The sequence below is a fragment of the Paramisgurnus dabryanus genome, chromosome 8, assembly GCF_030506205.2.
Source record: "Paramisgurnus dabryanus chromosome 8, PD_genome_1.1, whole genome shotgun sequence".
NCBI lineage: Eukaryota > Metazoa > Chordata > Actinopteri > Cypriniformes > Cobitidae > Paramisgurnus > Paramisgurnus dabryanus.
Window position 1 is genome coordinate 359,821 of NC_133344.1, and position 12,514 is coordinate 372,334.

At 38.7% G+C, this 12,514-nt stretch overlaps 2 protein-coding genes across 3 annotated transcripts in view; one reads left to right on the forward strand and one right to left on the reverse strand.

Annotated features, from left to right (window-relative positions):
* sidt2 (SID1 transmembrane family, member 2) overlaps nt 1-12,514 on the forward strand; it is a 245,192-nt gene that overhangs the window by 146,195 nt on the left and 86,483 nt on the right. The gene's annotated exons all lie outside the window — the stretch shown is intronic.
* Nucleotides 5,182-10,816, reverse strand: gap43 (growth associated protein 43). Its single transcript, XM_065280242.1, has 3 exons — nt 10,682-10,816; nt 6,755-7,274; nt 5,182-5,829 (listed from the first exon to the last, which is right to left on the reverse strand). Exons 1-3 carry the CDS (start codon nt 10,709-10,711, stop codon nt 5,768-5,770), a joined length of 612 nt encoding a protein of 203 aa, XP_065136314.1. The 5' UTR covers nt 10,712-10,816; the 3' UTR covers nt 5,182-5,767.

A 12,514-nucleotide genomic window follows, 5' to 3' on the forward strand; every position in this document is an offset into this window, starting at 1 on the left:
TTCAGCATGTTTCTGATGTTTGTTAACTTGAGAGCTAATAAAAACAAAAACAAGACACATTGAGCTTTTAAATGAGCGCCAGTCACCTGTGCTTGTGTTTTGCACTTGCTAAAATTAAATGGGCTATTCGGTTTACCATTTCCATTAAGAAATAACATTCGAGTGAGATAGAAATTCCTATGAATATGACATTATGTAATCATAAAGAATGAGATTGAGATGATTTTAGGATGGTTTATTTGGCTACTGTGACAGTCTTGTACAATAATTGTAGCTTTTGAGTCATTTTATGAAACTGGTGCCATTTGAGTGTAAAATGTTTGATGAGATGCATGAGGCACAAATAATGAACTGAAGTGTTTTTAAAGCTTATAGTTATTTGTTCAAGTGTCCTTTTTAACATTATATATGATAAAATATTATTCTTAACCCTCAAGAGTTCCTTTAAAAAACTTCCTTAAGTGTTCCTAAGGCCACAAAATGACACCTTCCCAAAAAAAATTTCATTTTAAACGATGCAGTCTTTAGAACTACTTCTGCCTGAAACATAGATATCAAATATTAATTACATTTGTGGAAATTTTGACCCTTTATATGCCTGTTTGCTTATATTAGCCCATGTTTTTTTTACAGAAAAAACAAAAAAACTAAATATTTTCCAAAAAACACATTTGAACCACCATGTGATTATTATTATTATTATACCCTGAGATGGGTCAAAGATTGGTAGCAACATTGATTTTCATGCATTGTTATTTTTTGAACAAGGTCAGATTTTATAAAAAACTTCCTTAAGTGTTCCTAAGGCCACAAAATGACACCTTCACAAAAATTGCTCTAAACATAGCATACGTCAATATTTTTTTTCATTTTAAACGATGCAGTCTTTTAGAACTACATCTGCCTGAAACATATATATCAAATATTAATTAAATTTGTGGAAATTTTAACCCTTTATATGCCTGTTTGTTAACATTAGCCCATGGTTTTTTTAACAGAAAAAACTAAAAAACTAAATATTTTCCTCCAAAAAAACATTTGAACTACCATTTGATTATAATTATTATTATACCCTAGGATGGGTCAAAGATTTGTAGCAACATTGATTTTGTTGCATTGTTATTTTTTGAACAGGGTCAGAATTTATACAAAACTCACACTTCCTAAGGCCAAAATGACACCTTCCCAAAAACTGCTCTAAAAATATCATACATCAATAATTTTTTTCACTTTAAACTATTAAATGTTTTAACACTACTTCTTCCTGAAACATATATGTCAAATTTTAATTAAATTTGTGGAAATTTTAACCCTTTAAATGCCAATATGTTAACATTAATCGAACCACAGTGTTCGGCTGATGTCGTGAAACCTTTTGTGGGACATCGTAGCCCAGATAGTGACCTGTCCTGGGGCCTCATTTATAAAATGCTGCGTAAAAACCATCCTAAATTTGATCTTACGATCATTTAACAAACATGCGTACGTGTGATTCATAAACCGAACGTACGCGCAGAAAACGCGCGTACCCCTTTCAAATCTATAAATCAGAAATGAACTTGAACTTGTGCGCGCAGCCGAGCAGTTTCAGATCTCCGCCTTTAAACGATGCGTAATTAATGTCAGACATATAAAAAGCGCTTGTCAATGTTTAAACCCAGTTTCAAACAGCAAGAACGGCTTATTTTCCAAAAACCTGCAGCAATCAGACAAGCAAAAGTGCGTACGTCTGCTCAGACCCTGACGTGGCGCTAAGCAGTTTTCCACGTCAAAGACAGTTTTTATAAATATGGACTTTGCCGTGGATTTTCGCCTACGCACACTTTACGATCAAATCTGTGCGTACGCACGCTTTATAAATGAGGCCCCTGATTTCTCACTCCAGAGACTGAGGGCTGATTCATTTTTTATCTGTAAACACCGGTCAGATTGAGCAGCCCACATAAGCCTGCAGTTTCTCTGTCTCAAGATCTCTCCAGTCTATGACTGTCTCCCATATAGGTTTGTCATGGCCCCAATATACTGCAGGATTTCATGCATCAGCATCAATGAAAAGCTTGAAGTCAGGGCACTGATTCGGGCAGTGGCGTGTGTGAGCCCTGGGATTAAATCTCTGGCTGCTGGGAAGTAGCGGAGCGTCTCCATGTTTGTGGGAGACCAGAAGATTTTTCAATATTTGACGTCCATCCTGCCGCCACTTTATCCATCCGCTCTCACCTTCTGACAAGTCTTCTGAAGATCCCTCTAATGAATTAGACTCCAGCTGGTCTTCTTCCACCTCTGAGGCCTCCGTGTCGACCTCAGAATCCTCGGAGGAAGATGAGGAGCCATCCTCGCTCTTGAAGTGCATGATTATTTCTAGAGCCTTATGTGTGCTGTAATGCCTTGCCATTTTCACTACTTCTGCTATACTGTTCATACTTATAGCAGTGTACTTGCATAAACAACATGAGCAAAAACCAAAATGAAGATTGATTTTGTTTCGGTTCTGGCCTCTCATCGTTTTTATTACTGAATTAGTTTATAACGCAGAATGTGCCCTTCAAAGAGAGAAGAATTTGGATATGTTGAATATGCCCCCCTGCCCCACTCAACACCGACTCCACCCCGACATCACCACCACCCCCTTACCACTCAGACACACTTTTTTTACACACACACCAATTTTCAACAGTAAAGGTTTATCTTTTTAGTAGCTATGCGGTCCGCAGAAAACAGCAAAAATTGTGACATTTTGATGAATGCATGAAATGGTAAAAAGTAGCGCCACCTGGTGGACAAGTATAAAAATTAAAACTTCAAGGCCAGTAGTTTAAAATTATATATTGACATAAAGGTTTGTATTAGTTTATGTTAAGATAAATGGGGGGTCAAAAATGGTAGTTATAATGGTTTTCAATGGGGCAGTTTTTGTCCTTAGGAACACATTAGTCGGTTTTTGCGTAGCTTAGCCATTTTAAGCTAATTTAAAAAACTGAAACCAAAATTCTAAAATGTATCAAAAATGATTAACCTTTGGCAAGTTTGGGCAATATTCAATCATCACAGTCAAGATGGTTTAAAAATTAAAATCAAAATGGCACAAAATGTAGGAACTCTTAAGGGTTAAAGATTTACATACTATTTGTAATAATTTTTTCATGACTACACAATTTCACATCTTGTTGACCAATAAGACTGCATCTAAAACGTCATCAAATAATTTCTTTCAAAAAAATTTCAGGATTATTTGTTTGACTCCCTCAGTTTGACCCAAACTTAAAATGTACTGTTGCTTTAAGTGACATCACAATAAATTGAGTCAAAAGCAGGCAATTACTTATTTTTTTTATATTGTTAATTTGTTGCTTTTTCATGCTCAGGGTCCATTGAGCTCAAACCAAACACCCAAAATAGATGGACAAAACTGTTGTTTAAAAAACCTTTTTTTTTTCAGATTGAATGCATGCATGCCACATGAGAGATCTGCAGCCGTTTTGGGATGAAGTTTATCACCTCATCACATGTTTTATTTGAATGGGATGTGATGGGGTGGTTCTGCATCCTATTTAAATGTGACAATGTCTGAAAGCAAAATATCATTATTGTCAGTTCATCACTCACTTATTCACTTTTCTCAACACACCTCTGTGAAATCAGACATATTTTAGTTGAATTCTGTTGGTAAAGGAGAGAGGAGCAGAAACTCATTTAGATGTAAAGGTACATACACAAAACAGTGAGTTTTGGCACTATAATAAATCATCTGCAAGGGATTTTGATCTGAAACTTCACAGACACCTGAGACTTAGATTAAATCTTGTACAATTAATGTTTCCCATCCTTCAGTTTGTAAAGTTTAAAACCATTTGTTTGGATAGAGAAACCATTTGTTTGGAAAGGAAATGTTACATAAATTAATGTTGAATGATCTTTTTCTTGTGTGATCTAATCAAATACATTTAATTTAGTTTTTTAAGTGAATTTGTTTTCAGAACAAGGATCAAGTTTTAAGATTAAAAAATGAGAATAATTAAAATAGATTAAATTACAGAATTTCTAAATAATATATCGACATTTTATGATTAGGAAAACATTAGATTTTAAAAATCTAGTGTTTTACTACTTTACAGGATGAAAAAGAAAGGATCTCTTGCCATAAAAAATGATATTAATTAGATCAGGATTTTGTGCCTGAGGTGGGAAAATGTTTATTTTTAGGATGAGCACATCATTCAAAGTGTAGGTTATTTTAAAAAGTTTTTCTTAATTCAAAATTCCAAAGTGGAAATGGCGCACGTCTCATAGATTGAAGCCATTTCTGTTTTCACACTGCATTTTAAATAGAAACAATATTAAAACACTTTGGTAACTTTTTAGCATGATGCTAATTGTCTAATCAGATTCAATGAACTATGCTAAACTATGCTAAAAGTGGTAGCGCCAGACCCAGAGATCAGCTGAATGGATTCCAAAAAGATAAAACTCAATTGTATGGAAGAGGAGATGGAAAATGAGCATATTTTCAAAACAAGTGGAGTGTCCCTTTAACCTCGGGTTATCTTTGTCCAAATTGCTTTTAACCTAGGGTATGCTTCGTTCTAAACCTTAACGCTTTTAACCCTGGGTTATCTTCATTCTTGATGCTTTTAACCTTGGGCTATCTTTGTCCTAAACCGAAACGCTTTTAACCCCGGGTTATCTTTGTTCTAAACCTAAGCGCTGTTAAACCTGGTTTATCTTCGTCCAAACTGCTTTTAACCCCGGGTTATCTTTGCTCTAAACCTAAACGCTTTAAACCCTGGGTTTAGCAGCGTTTCACACTTAATGTAGAAGTAGGGTTATCCCTGGCTTAAAATGACTCAATGCTTAGCAGCAGACAGCCAATCAGAAACTGAAGAGCACTTACCTCATATGACGTGGTGACACAAAACAAGTGGTTATTTAAAGCGGCAGTGTGAAAACATTAACCCAAGGTTAGGAATGCACAGTGTGAAACATCAGATTATCCCAGGGTTATCTCTTAACCTTTGGTTAAGTATGAACAGTGTGAAACAGAAAACAGATAATAATACAGAATAACCCAGGCTTAACTATTTATAATGTGAAAAGCCCTTCTGTTTAATTAATCTTCTGTTGTTGTTCTCGCTTCAGTTTATTCTGCTCTAATGAAGAAATCTGAACCCAATGAATGGACACGTGTTGAAGATAATTGGCACATTTCTTTATTTCCAAAACAGACATAAAACCATTTCCACGATTTTACTCTGTAGATTCAAACCTCACATTGCACTTGAACAGAAAGACTGGCGTTTTTTCCCATTACATTTTCTCAGTTGTTTGAACATCAGCGCTGCAATTTCTCCAATTAAACGTTCATATAACAACACCAAGGACATGAAAAGAAGCCACGTGTATTAGTTTGGCAAGTGTGAAGGTTCTCGTCTCTGGAGGAAGATTTCTCATGCAATGAGCCAGAAAACGGCCGACGGATCGTCGTAGGGTTGGCAGCGTTTCACTCTGAAGAGCGAAGCCCGGGTTAGATTAGTAAAAGAGCTAAACGTACAGCTATAGAAAATCACAGCAAGAGAGGCTGCGCTCGCTTATGAAGATGAAGGTTTGTGTCCTTTGGTTATGGAGGAATCCGCCTCGCACTTGAAAACTCCCTCCAAACGGCCGAAAATCATTGCCACACCGAAAATAGAGGACAAACATAAAAACAGACTGTTTTTATCAGCTTAAAGAGCAGCCTGTGAATTATTTCATGACTTTACATTTGACCGGTCGCTTAATTCTTGCCCTCGCCAGCGTCTGAAAGCTCCTCTGCTGGTTTGGAGTCTTCAACAGCCTCTGAAAAACAAAATCACACAACAACTGACATGAAGTGAAGTTTATGTGCACACTTTTATTCTGATGAACACGAATCAATGTCAAACAGCAGAATGTTGTGTTGTAGTCCTGCTGATGTTACACACTGAGCCCTCAGGACACACAATGACACTTCATGACCTTTAATAATCCAGATTTCCCAGGTGTGACTGACTCAAAAGATCTTAGAAATAGTTCAGCACTGCGGCATTCTGGGACATTTATAATAGGTTGGACAGATGTCTAAATATATTTTTTTAAATGATTTAATTCACACAATAGTCAAAAAATCTCACTTTAAAGAGTTTTGTTGTTGTTGCTGCTTGTGGTCCTCTGATGGACTTCACTTCTGATTTATTCACTGTCACTGAGTGTCCATTAAGTCTAATAAATGTACCGGAAACGTTTGCTTGCTTGTAATTGTGGTCAAATCTGGAGGTTAAAAGGTTTGGATCAAATCTATTACACGAAAATTACACAGTGGCTTCCTCCAACATTACATTTGGATTATGTTACAAGTAATGGATGGTGGGTTTGTGTAACCAGATGGGAGCTTCAAACACATGCTGTTAACTCTTTCCCCGCCAGAGTTTTTAAAAAAAGTTGCCAGCCAGCGGCAGCATTTTTTATGAAGTTTAATGCCTTTAAAAAAAGAAACATACAATATCTCAAATGAAAGAACTTCCCTCTGAGATAAATTAATAATTTTTGAGCAAGACATTTGTTAGAGATCAGATTCAGAGCAATACACAGAGTTTTTATTGTTTTTGGATCAGTTGATGCTTCAGTGTTTTATAAGTTGGGTAAGAGCGACACCTAGTGGATAATAGCAGAAATATAGATTACAGTAAAAACTCATCATTGGCAGGGAGTGAGTTAAGCACTTTAAAAGTGGAACTTGACGCACCTTTTTTGTCTATTTGGTCTGTTTCCTGGTTCTCTGAGGCATCAGGCACGTCGGCTTGTTTGGCTTCCTCTTCCCGGTTCTGTGCATCTTCAGCAGGTTTCTCGGGCGCCTCTCGGCACTCTCCTTCTTTAGGCTTCTCCGCTTCCTGTGGCTGCTCCTGGACTTCCTCTTTAGTAGGCGTGTCTGAGGGGAGAGGATCAGCAGCAGCAGTGGGCGGAGCTTCTGCAGCAGGTGAGTTGGGCTGCTCGGCCACGGGACTCTTGACTGGTTTGCTCTCCTCTGCGGTTTCGGTGGAATCTTCCGCCGGCTTCTCTTCGGATGGGGAGATTCGCTCCTGTGTCTCTGCGGACTCATCCGGAACGCCGCCGTTTTCTTCCTCTTTCTCGCCATCTTTCATTTTTTTCCGGGTGATGTGCCCTCGGAAACTGGCCTGGATCTTGGTTGCGGCCTTGTGGGCGTTTTCTTCGGGTTTGGTTCCATCCTGCTTGATCTCCTGGTCGGCTTCTTCGTTCTTCTCAACCTGACAAAAGAAAGCCTCACTTCAGCCGAACGTTTCTCCTGTCGATATCACACAGTGTTTGATTTCAGTACAGCTACACCAGAGGAAGACTCAACACCATGTCTCAATCTAAGCTTCAACTTGAAGCTGTAATGTATTCAGTTGTGTTTATTAGTGTGTGTGTGTTTTAACAAACCTTACTGTTGGAAACAGCTAGTAAAGATGTTTATTAAGCCTCTCCAGGCATCTCTGTTTAATGTATGTTAATGGTCATTCAATGAAAACACGTTTTATACTGACAGGAGCTTTAAAAGAGCTTCAATCGATGCGGCCCTGTAAACAATCAATCATTTAAATGATTGTGGATCAGTGAGCTCTGAGGGATATTTGTCTGAATGATTAAATGCGTCTCAGCGGCGAGGGAGTTTTCTGGGCCGAGTGGACGCCACGGTAGTTTCTGATACTCTTTAGTAACCAGAAAACATCAACCATAACCTCAAGACAGCCTGATCCGGTATCATCTATTCCAATTTATATGACGTAAGCACTGTTCATTTTATTTGTCTCTGACACGCTGCCATGGATTTTTGCGTACGCACACTTGGCGATCAAATCTGTGCGTATGCACGCTTTATAAATGAGGCCTCTGGAAAGCAAATTCTGACCCTTGATTAAAAAAAATCCTGGTTAACATGCAGTGCCACAACTAAATCATCTACAAGAAACCTCCATGGCCTCCTGCACTCGGTAAACTCAAGAAACAGACTCGCATTGAAGTTTTCTGCTCTGAACCCTGAGGTCACTCGATGACGGCCCAACTAATACCAGCATAACATGACGTGAAACCAAAGATGAAAGAATCACTTAAAGAGATGTTTGAGGTGAAACTTACCTCGTTTACCACAGTCCAGGAGTGTATTCGTCCCCCAAAGCTCTTTTAATATAATACTGAAATGTGTCTAATGAAGAACATAAAATAAAATAAATTAAAAGTGATCATGCATGACAAATAAATTGATATAAAACATCGATTGACACTTGAAAGATGAAAACTGAGGTATAAAATCAGAAATGCAACAGTACAACATCATCTTAACAAATAAGATTTAGTGAAAACAGCAAATGAATGTTACACAACATCACACAAGAGAGAGCGAATGAGAGATATAATCTTAATAGAGAGATAAATAAACTGATCCTGTATCACCTGTACCTGTATAGACAGTGAAGGTTTGATTCTCAGAGTTTATTTGATCCTCTTCAACAAGCTAGCAGTCATTTAATGAACACCACACAATATCAAATCAATAAACACTTTGTCTCAGATTTATTATTTACCCTGAGGCATCATTTCTCACCATCCTATTTGATTTGACTGCATTAATGGTGTGTGCGTGCATGCGTGAGTCATACAACATTACACACTGTGACATCATGATGACATCATACGCTCAGCTCTCAACTAAATCTTATTATTGAAAAATATTTTAATTTAATAGAGAATTTAATTTATTGAAATTTCTGAGCAAGTTCTGGATTATGGATTATTCTGGACAGCCCTCATTATACACAATCAAGACAATCGACACAATAAATGAATCATATGACAATCACAGGTCATAATGGTAGATGTCCATTTATCACTGAATCAGATTGATATTACAAATGATCTTGCATTGGTTTTGTATAAATGCTCGATAGAATGGCAAATATGTGTGTAGATCTGAGGGCGTAGCCCATAAACAACTGACATGATTCACAACTGAGCCTGAGGGAAATTCAGTCAGTCACACGCACGCACACACACACACACACACACGCACGCACACACATACATACACACTTATGAGACCTTGACTGGCTGTCAACACATTTTTTAATTTGAGGTAAAATTATTGCCCTATGGTTTGGGGGTTCAAAGGTCAGACAGAAGCACAGAGATTTTAAAGATGACCGATCAATAACAGCAATCAAAATCCAAATGGGTGGGGTTTAAAAATCAACTGGTTGTTCATACAGAGACCATAGTTTTAATAAACACTATTTGCATTTTTAAGTTCTGCATTCGTCAGAAAGCAACATAGTGTATTTAAATTACATGCTAATTAGTATGTGATGATAGTTTAACTGTTAATGTAAAAAACTACAGCAGACTGATTTACATTGACAAGATATCAATTTATATTCAACACACAAGAGCTGTTAATGAAAGTATGACTACACATAGTCATGCAGTGCAGAGAGCCACACCTTAAAATCTCACACCAGACACACACACACACACAACCCACCAGACTCTCTCTCTCCCAACATACACACATATCATCAGACACACACAATCCTCAGACCGATACGCCGGAAATTCTTTCGCGATTACAATTCACCTGCAGTGACGCAGACTCTCATGAATATTCACGCGGCATTAAAACGTATCGACGTCAGAAATGCACCTGTTTTACTTTCACATTATTACAATAAAGTTCCAGCTGTGTGAAGGAGAGAGAGAGAGAGAGAGAGAGAGAGAGAGGACCACACCCTTCATCCTCTTCAGCTCTGACGCTGATGCTCTTCTGCCTCTCTCTCTCGCGCGCGCACACACGCGTGAATCTCTGTCGGTTCCGTCAGTTTATGTCTCTTTTATTGAATCTTTAACAGCTTGTCTTCACACTGCAATAGACGGAACGCGACTGCTATAGACAACGATCTGCTCGCGTCGCGTCGCTCTCAGTGGCGTGGCAGAACAAAAGAAAAGCGCGGGCACACCTGCGTTAAAGATGCTTAACAGACCGAACATGCGCGTACACTCGTTACCAAACCTCACCTGTGTGAAAAGAAAAAAACACTTTCATACCCGCAAACTCATTCACATCGCTCATTTCTTACTGAATCCGGTTTACCGGCTCCGGTGACGCGAGATTCTTCAGAGGAGACGCGTGAGGTGCGGCTCAATTTTCCCGCCGAGGTTAAAACATGTGTTTAATGCACGTGTAAAGACAAATTCTATCGTTTGTATAGAAATGAAATTTTTTTAAGACAGAAAGCGGCGCGAATCGTTCAGACACAGAGACAGACACGCCCTAAGACACGAGCGCGTGAAGCCTTCATTACATCCCACGAGAAATCATCCCGATTCCTCAGAGACATTGAATAAATAATCTGTGTTTATCTCCTGAGAGACACCACACCCCAAAACTCACACACCTCAGCTTCATGACTACACACCACATCAAACCTGACACACACACACACACACACACATATGTGATTAAATAGAGATTTCCAGTGTGTGAACTGGGACTGTTTCCAGTAATCCCATTATGAAGGCGTGTCAGATCCTCAGCAGAAGATTCAGTGTGAACAAAAGAAAGATGAATTACACCACAAATCACACAGGTTATAGTAAACGCGTGAATAATCCAGATATTTACCGGCTTAGTTCTTCTAATACAGCACAGCATAGTTGAATCCTTTCAGTGTCTTGCTCCGTTTCTTCCTTCTTCTTCTACTTCTTCTTCTTCTTCTCTTCTCTCTCTCTCTCTCTCTCTCTCTCTCTCTCTCTCTCTCTCTCTCTCTCTCTCTTCTCTCTTTCTCTCTCTCTTACCGGCTGTATCAACAGCTGACGCCTCGGATGCTAAAACTCATCACAGTTCAGCCTCAGTCACACTCTGTCTGTCTCCCTGCACCTCCACTGCCAACAATGAGAATAATCCCACCCTATAAACCCCCCCCCCTTCCTGCAAATGAACCCGTTGAGCCCACCCCCAGCACACACACACACACACACACACGTGGCCCCGCCCTGATCACACTTGCTATGAATGATGGAATAGCACCAATCTGTCCACTGAGGTTCCTCAGTCTATGCGGTGGTTCTGCTCAATCTCTCTAACAGAACTTCTGCATGTATTCATCAATCCACACTGACTGACTGACTGACTGACTGATGTGTGAAGAGAGATTCTGTACATTATCAGACTGACGTTCACATGGTAACAGTGTTGAATCAATGCCCATGTGACCGCCTCAGGGTGTGGATATTGCTTCTGAACGGCTCCTTCTCTCCATCTGTCTGTCTGTCTATGATGACCACCCCACTGTCACTGGGGATTCCTCTTTCTGACCCAAAGCAACAGCACCAGAACATCTTCATCATCTTCATCACAGCCAGGTGAAAGCACCCACATGTTCACACACTCATCATATGGACAGAATAACTGACGACGGGCCGTTGAATTATTTGTTGAATTATTTGAAAATAATGCACACCCACTTTTTTTGCTTAAAAAGTCTATAATTTTTATGATATTATCCTACACTACACAGGGAATAATGTGGATTTTTTCCCAGAAAACTTCTTGGATAAAATAGATTCAAGCACTTTCAATGACCTGTATCTATGTATGTATTTTTTCAAAAACTTCCCAGGGCCTTGAAGTTTTTCCCCCAGATTCACAAACTTTCAAGGATTTCAAGGACCTGTGGAAACCCTGCAGGTTTTAACTAAAACTACAGGCATTATGGGGCGGACAGGGTTTAGATTAATCCAGGACTAAGCTTTAGTTATAGACAGTTTTCACAAACACACCTTACAAAAATAAAAACTACTGATGTACATCTTGAGACAAAACAGTGGCACTGATATATGTTAAGATCAGGAGAAGGGTTTTGAAATGAAGGCAGCTCAACATGCATTTGAGTCTGGGACTAAGATAAACCCTGTCTGGGAAACCACCCACAAAACAAATCAGATACAAGATCATGGCTTAGCAAAACACGGGAACGTAAAACACAGAGTAACAGAAAAAAAATCATGCATTGATGAATAATGTGTAAAATCAGGATATGGCGTCATCAGGTGTGATCTTAAGAGGAGTGCACAGTTTAGAAACCCTTTAAAAAGACTCACATCACCTCACCTGAGTTAAACTATTTCTGAATCAACACTAATAATGTGATTTCTGAACGACCCCCATCCTCGTTGTTAACATGCATTGAGTCGACACAATACATTGTAGACATATCTGCTAAAGATTATTTTCAGTAGCTAAAATGGTTAAAGAAGTAATAAATCATATACAATAAACTTTATAATAAAGTTGGAACGGATGGAAAATAAAGCACACATCTGTTCACATTCACCAGACCACAGTTACTCTCTCATCTCAGTGTTTTCTCATGAATATTCATGAGTAGATGTTGTTGAGGATCAATTATTAACATCCTTTATTTTAAATGTAACTGTGGCCTTCATGAGAAAGTGT

Bases quoted from the DNA above. Each gene is read 5' to 3' on its own strand.
- gap43 (XM_065280242.1), bottom strand. From the start codon at position 10,711: ATGCTGTGCTGTATTAGAAGAACTAAGCCG. The intron at 7,275-10,681 runs GTAAATATCTGG...TTCTTTTGTCAG, and splicing joins GTATTAGAAGAACTAAGCCG to GTTGAGAAGAACGAAGAAGC. The intron at 5,830-6,754 runs GTGCGTCAAGTT...TTTGTTTTTCAG, and splicing joins AGACCAAATAGACAAAAAAG to AGGCTGTTGAAGACTCCAAA.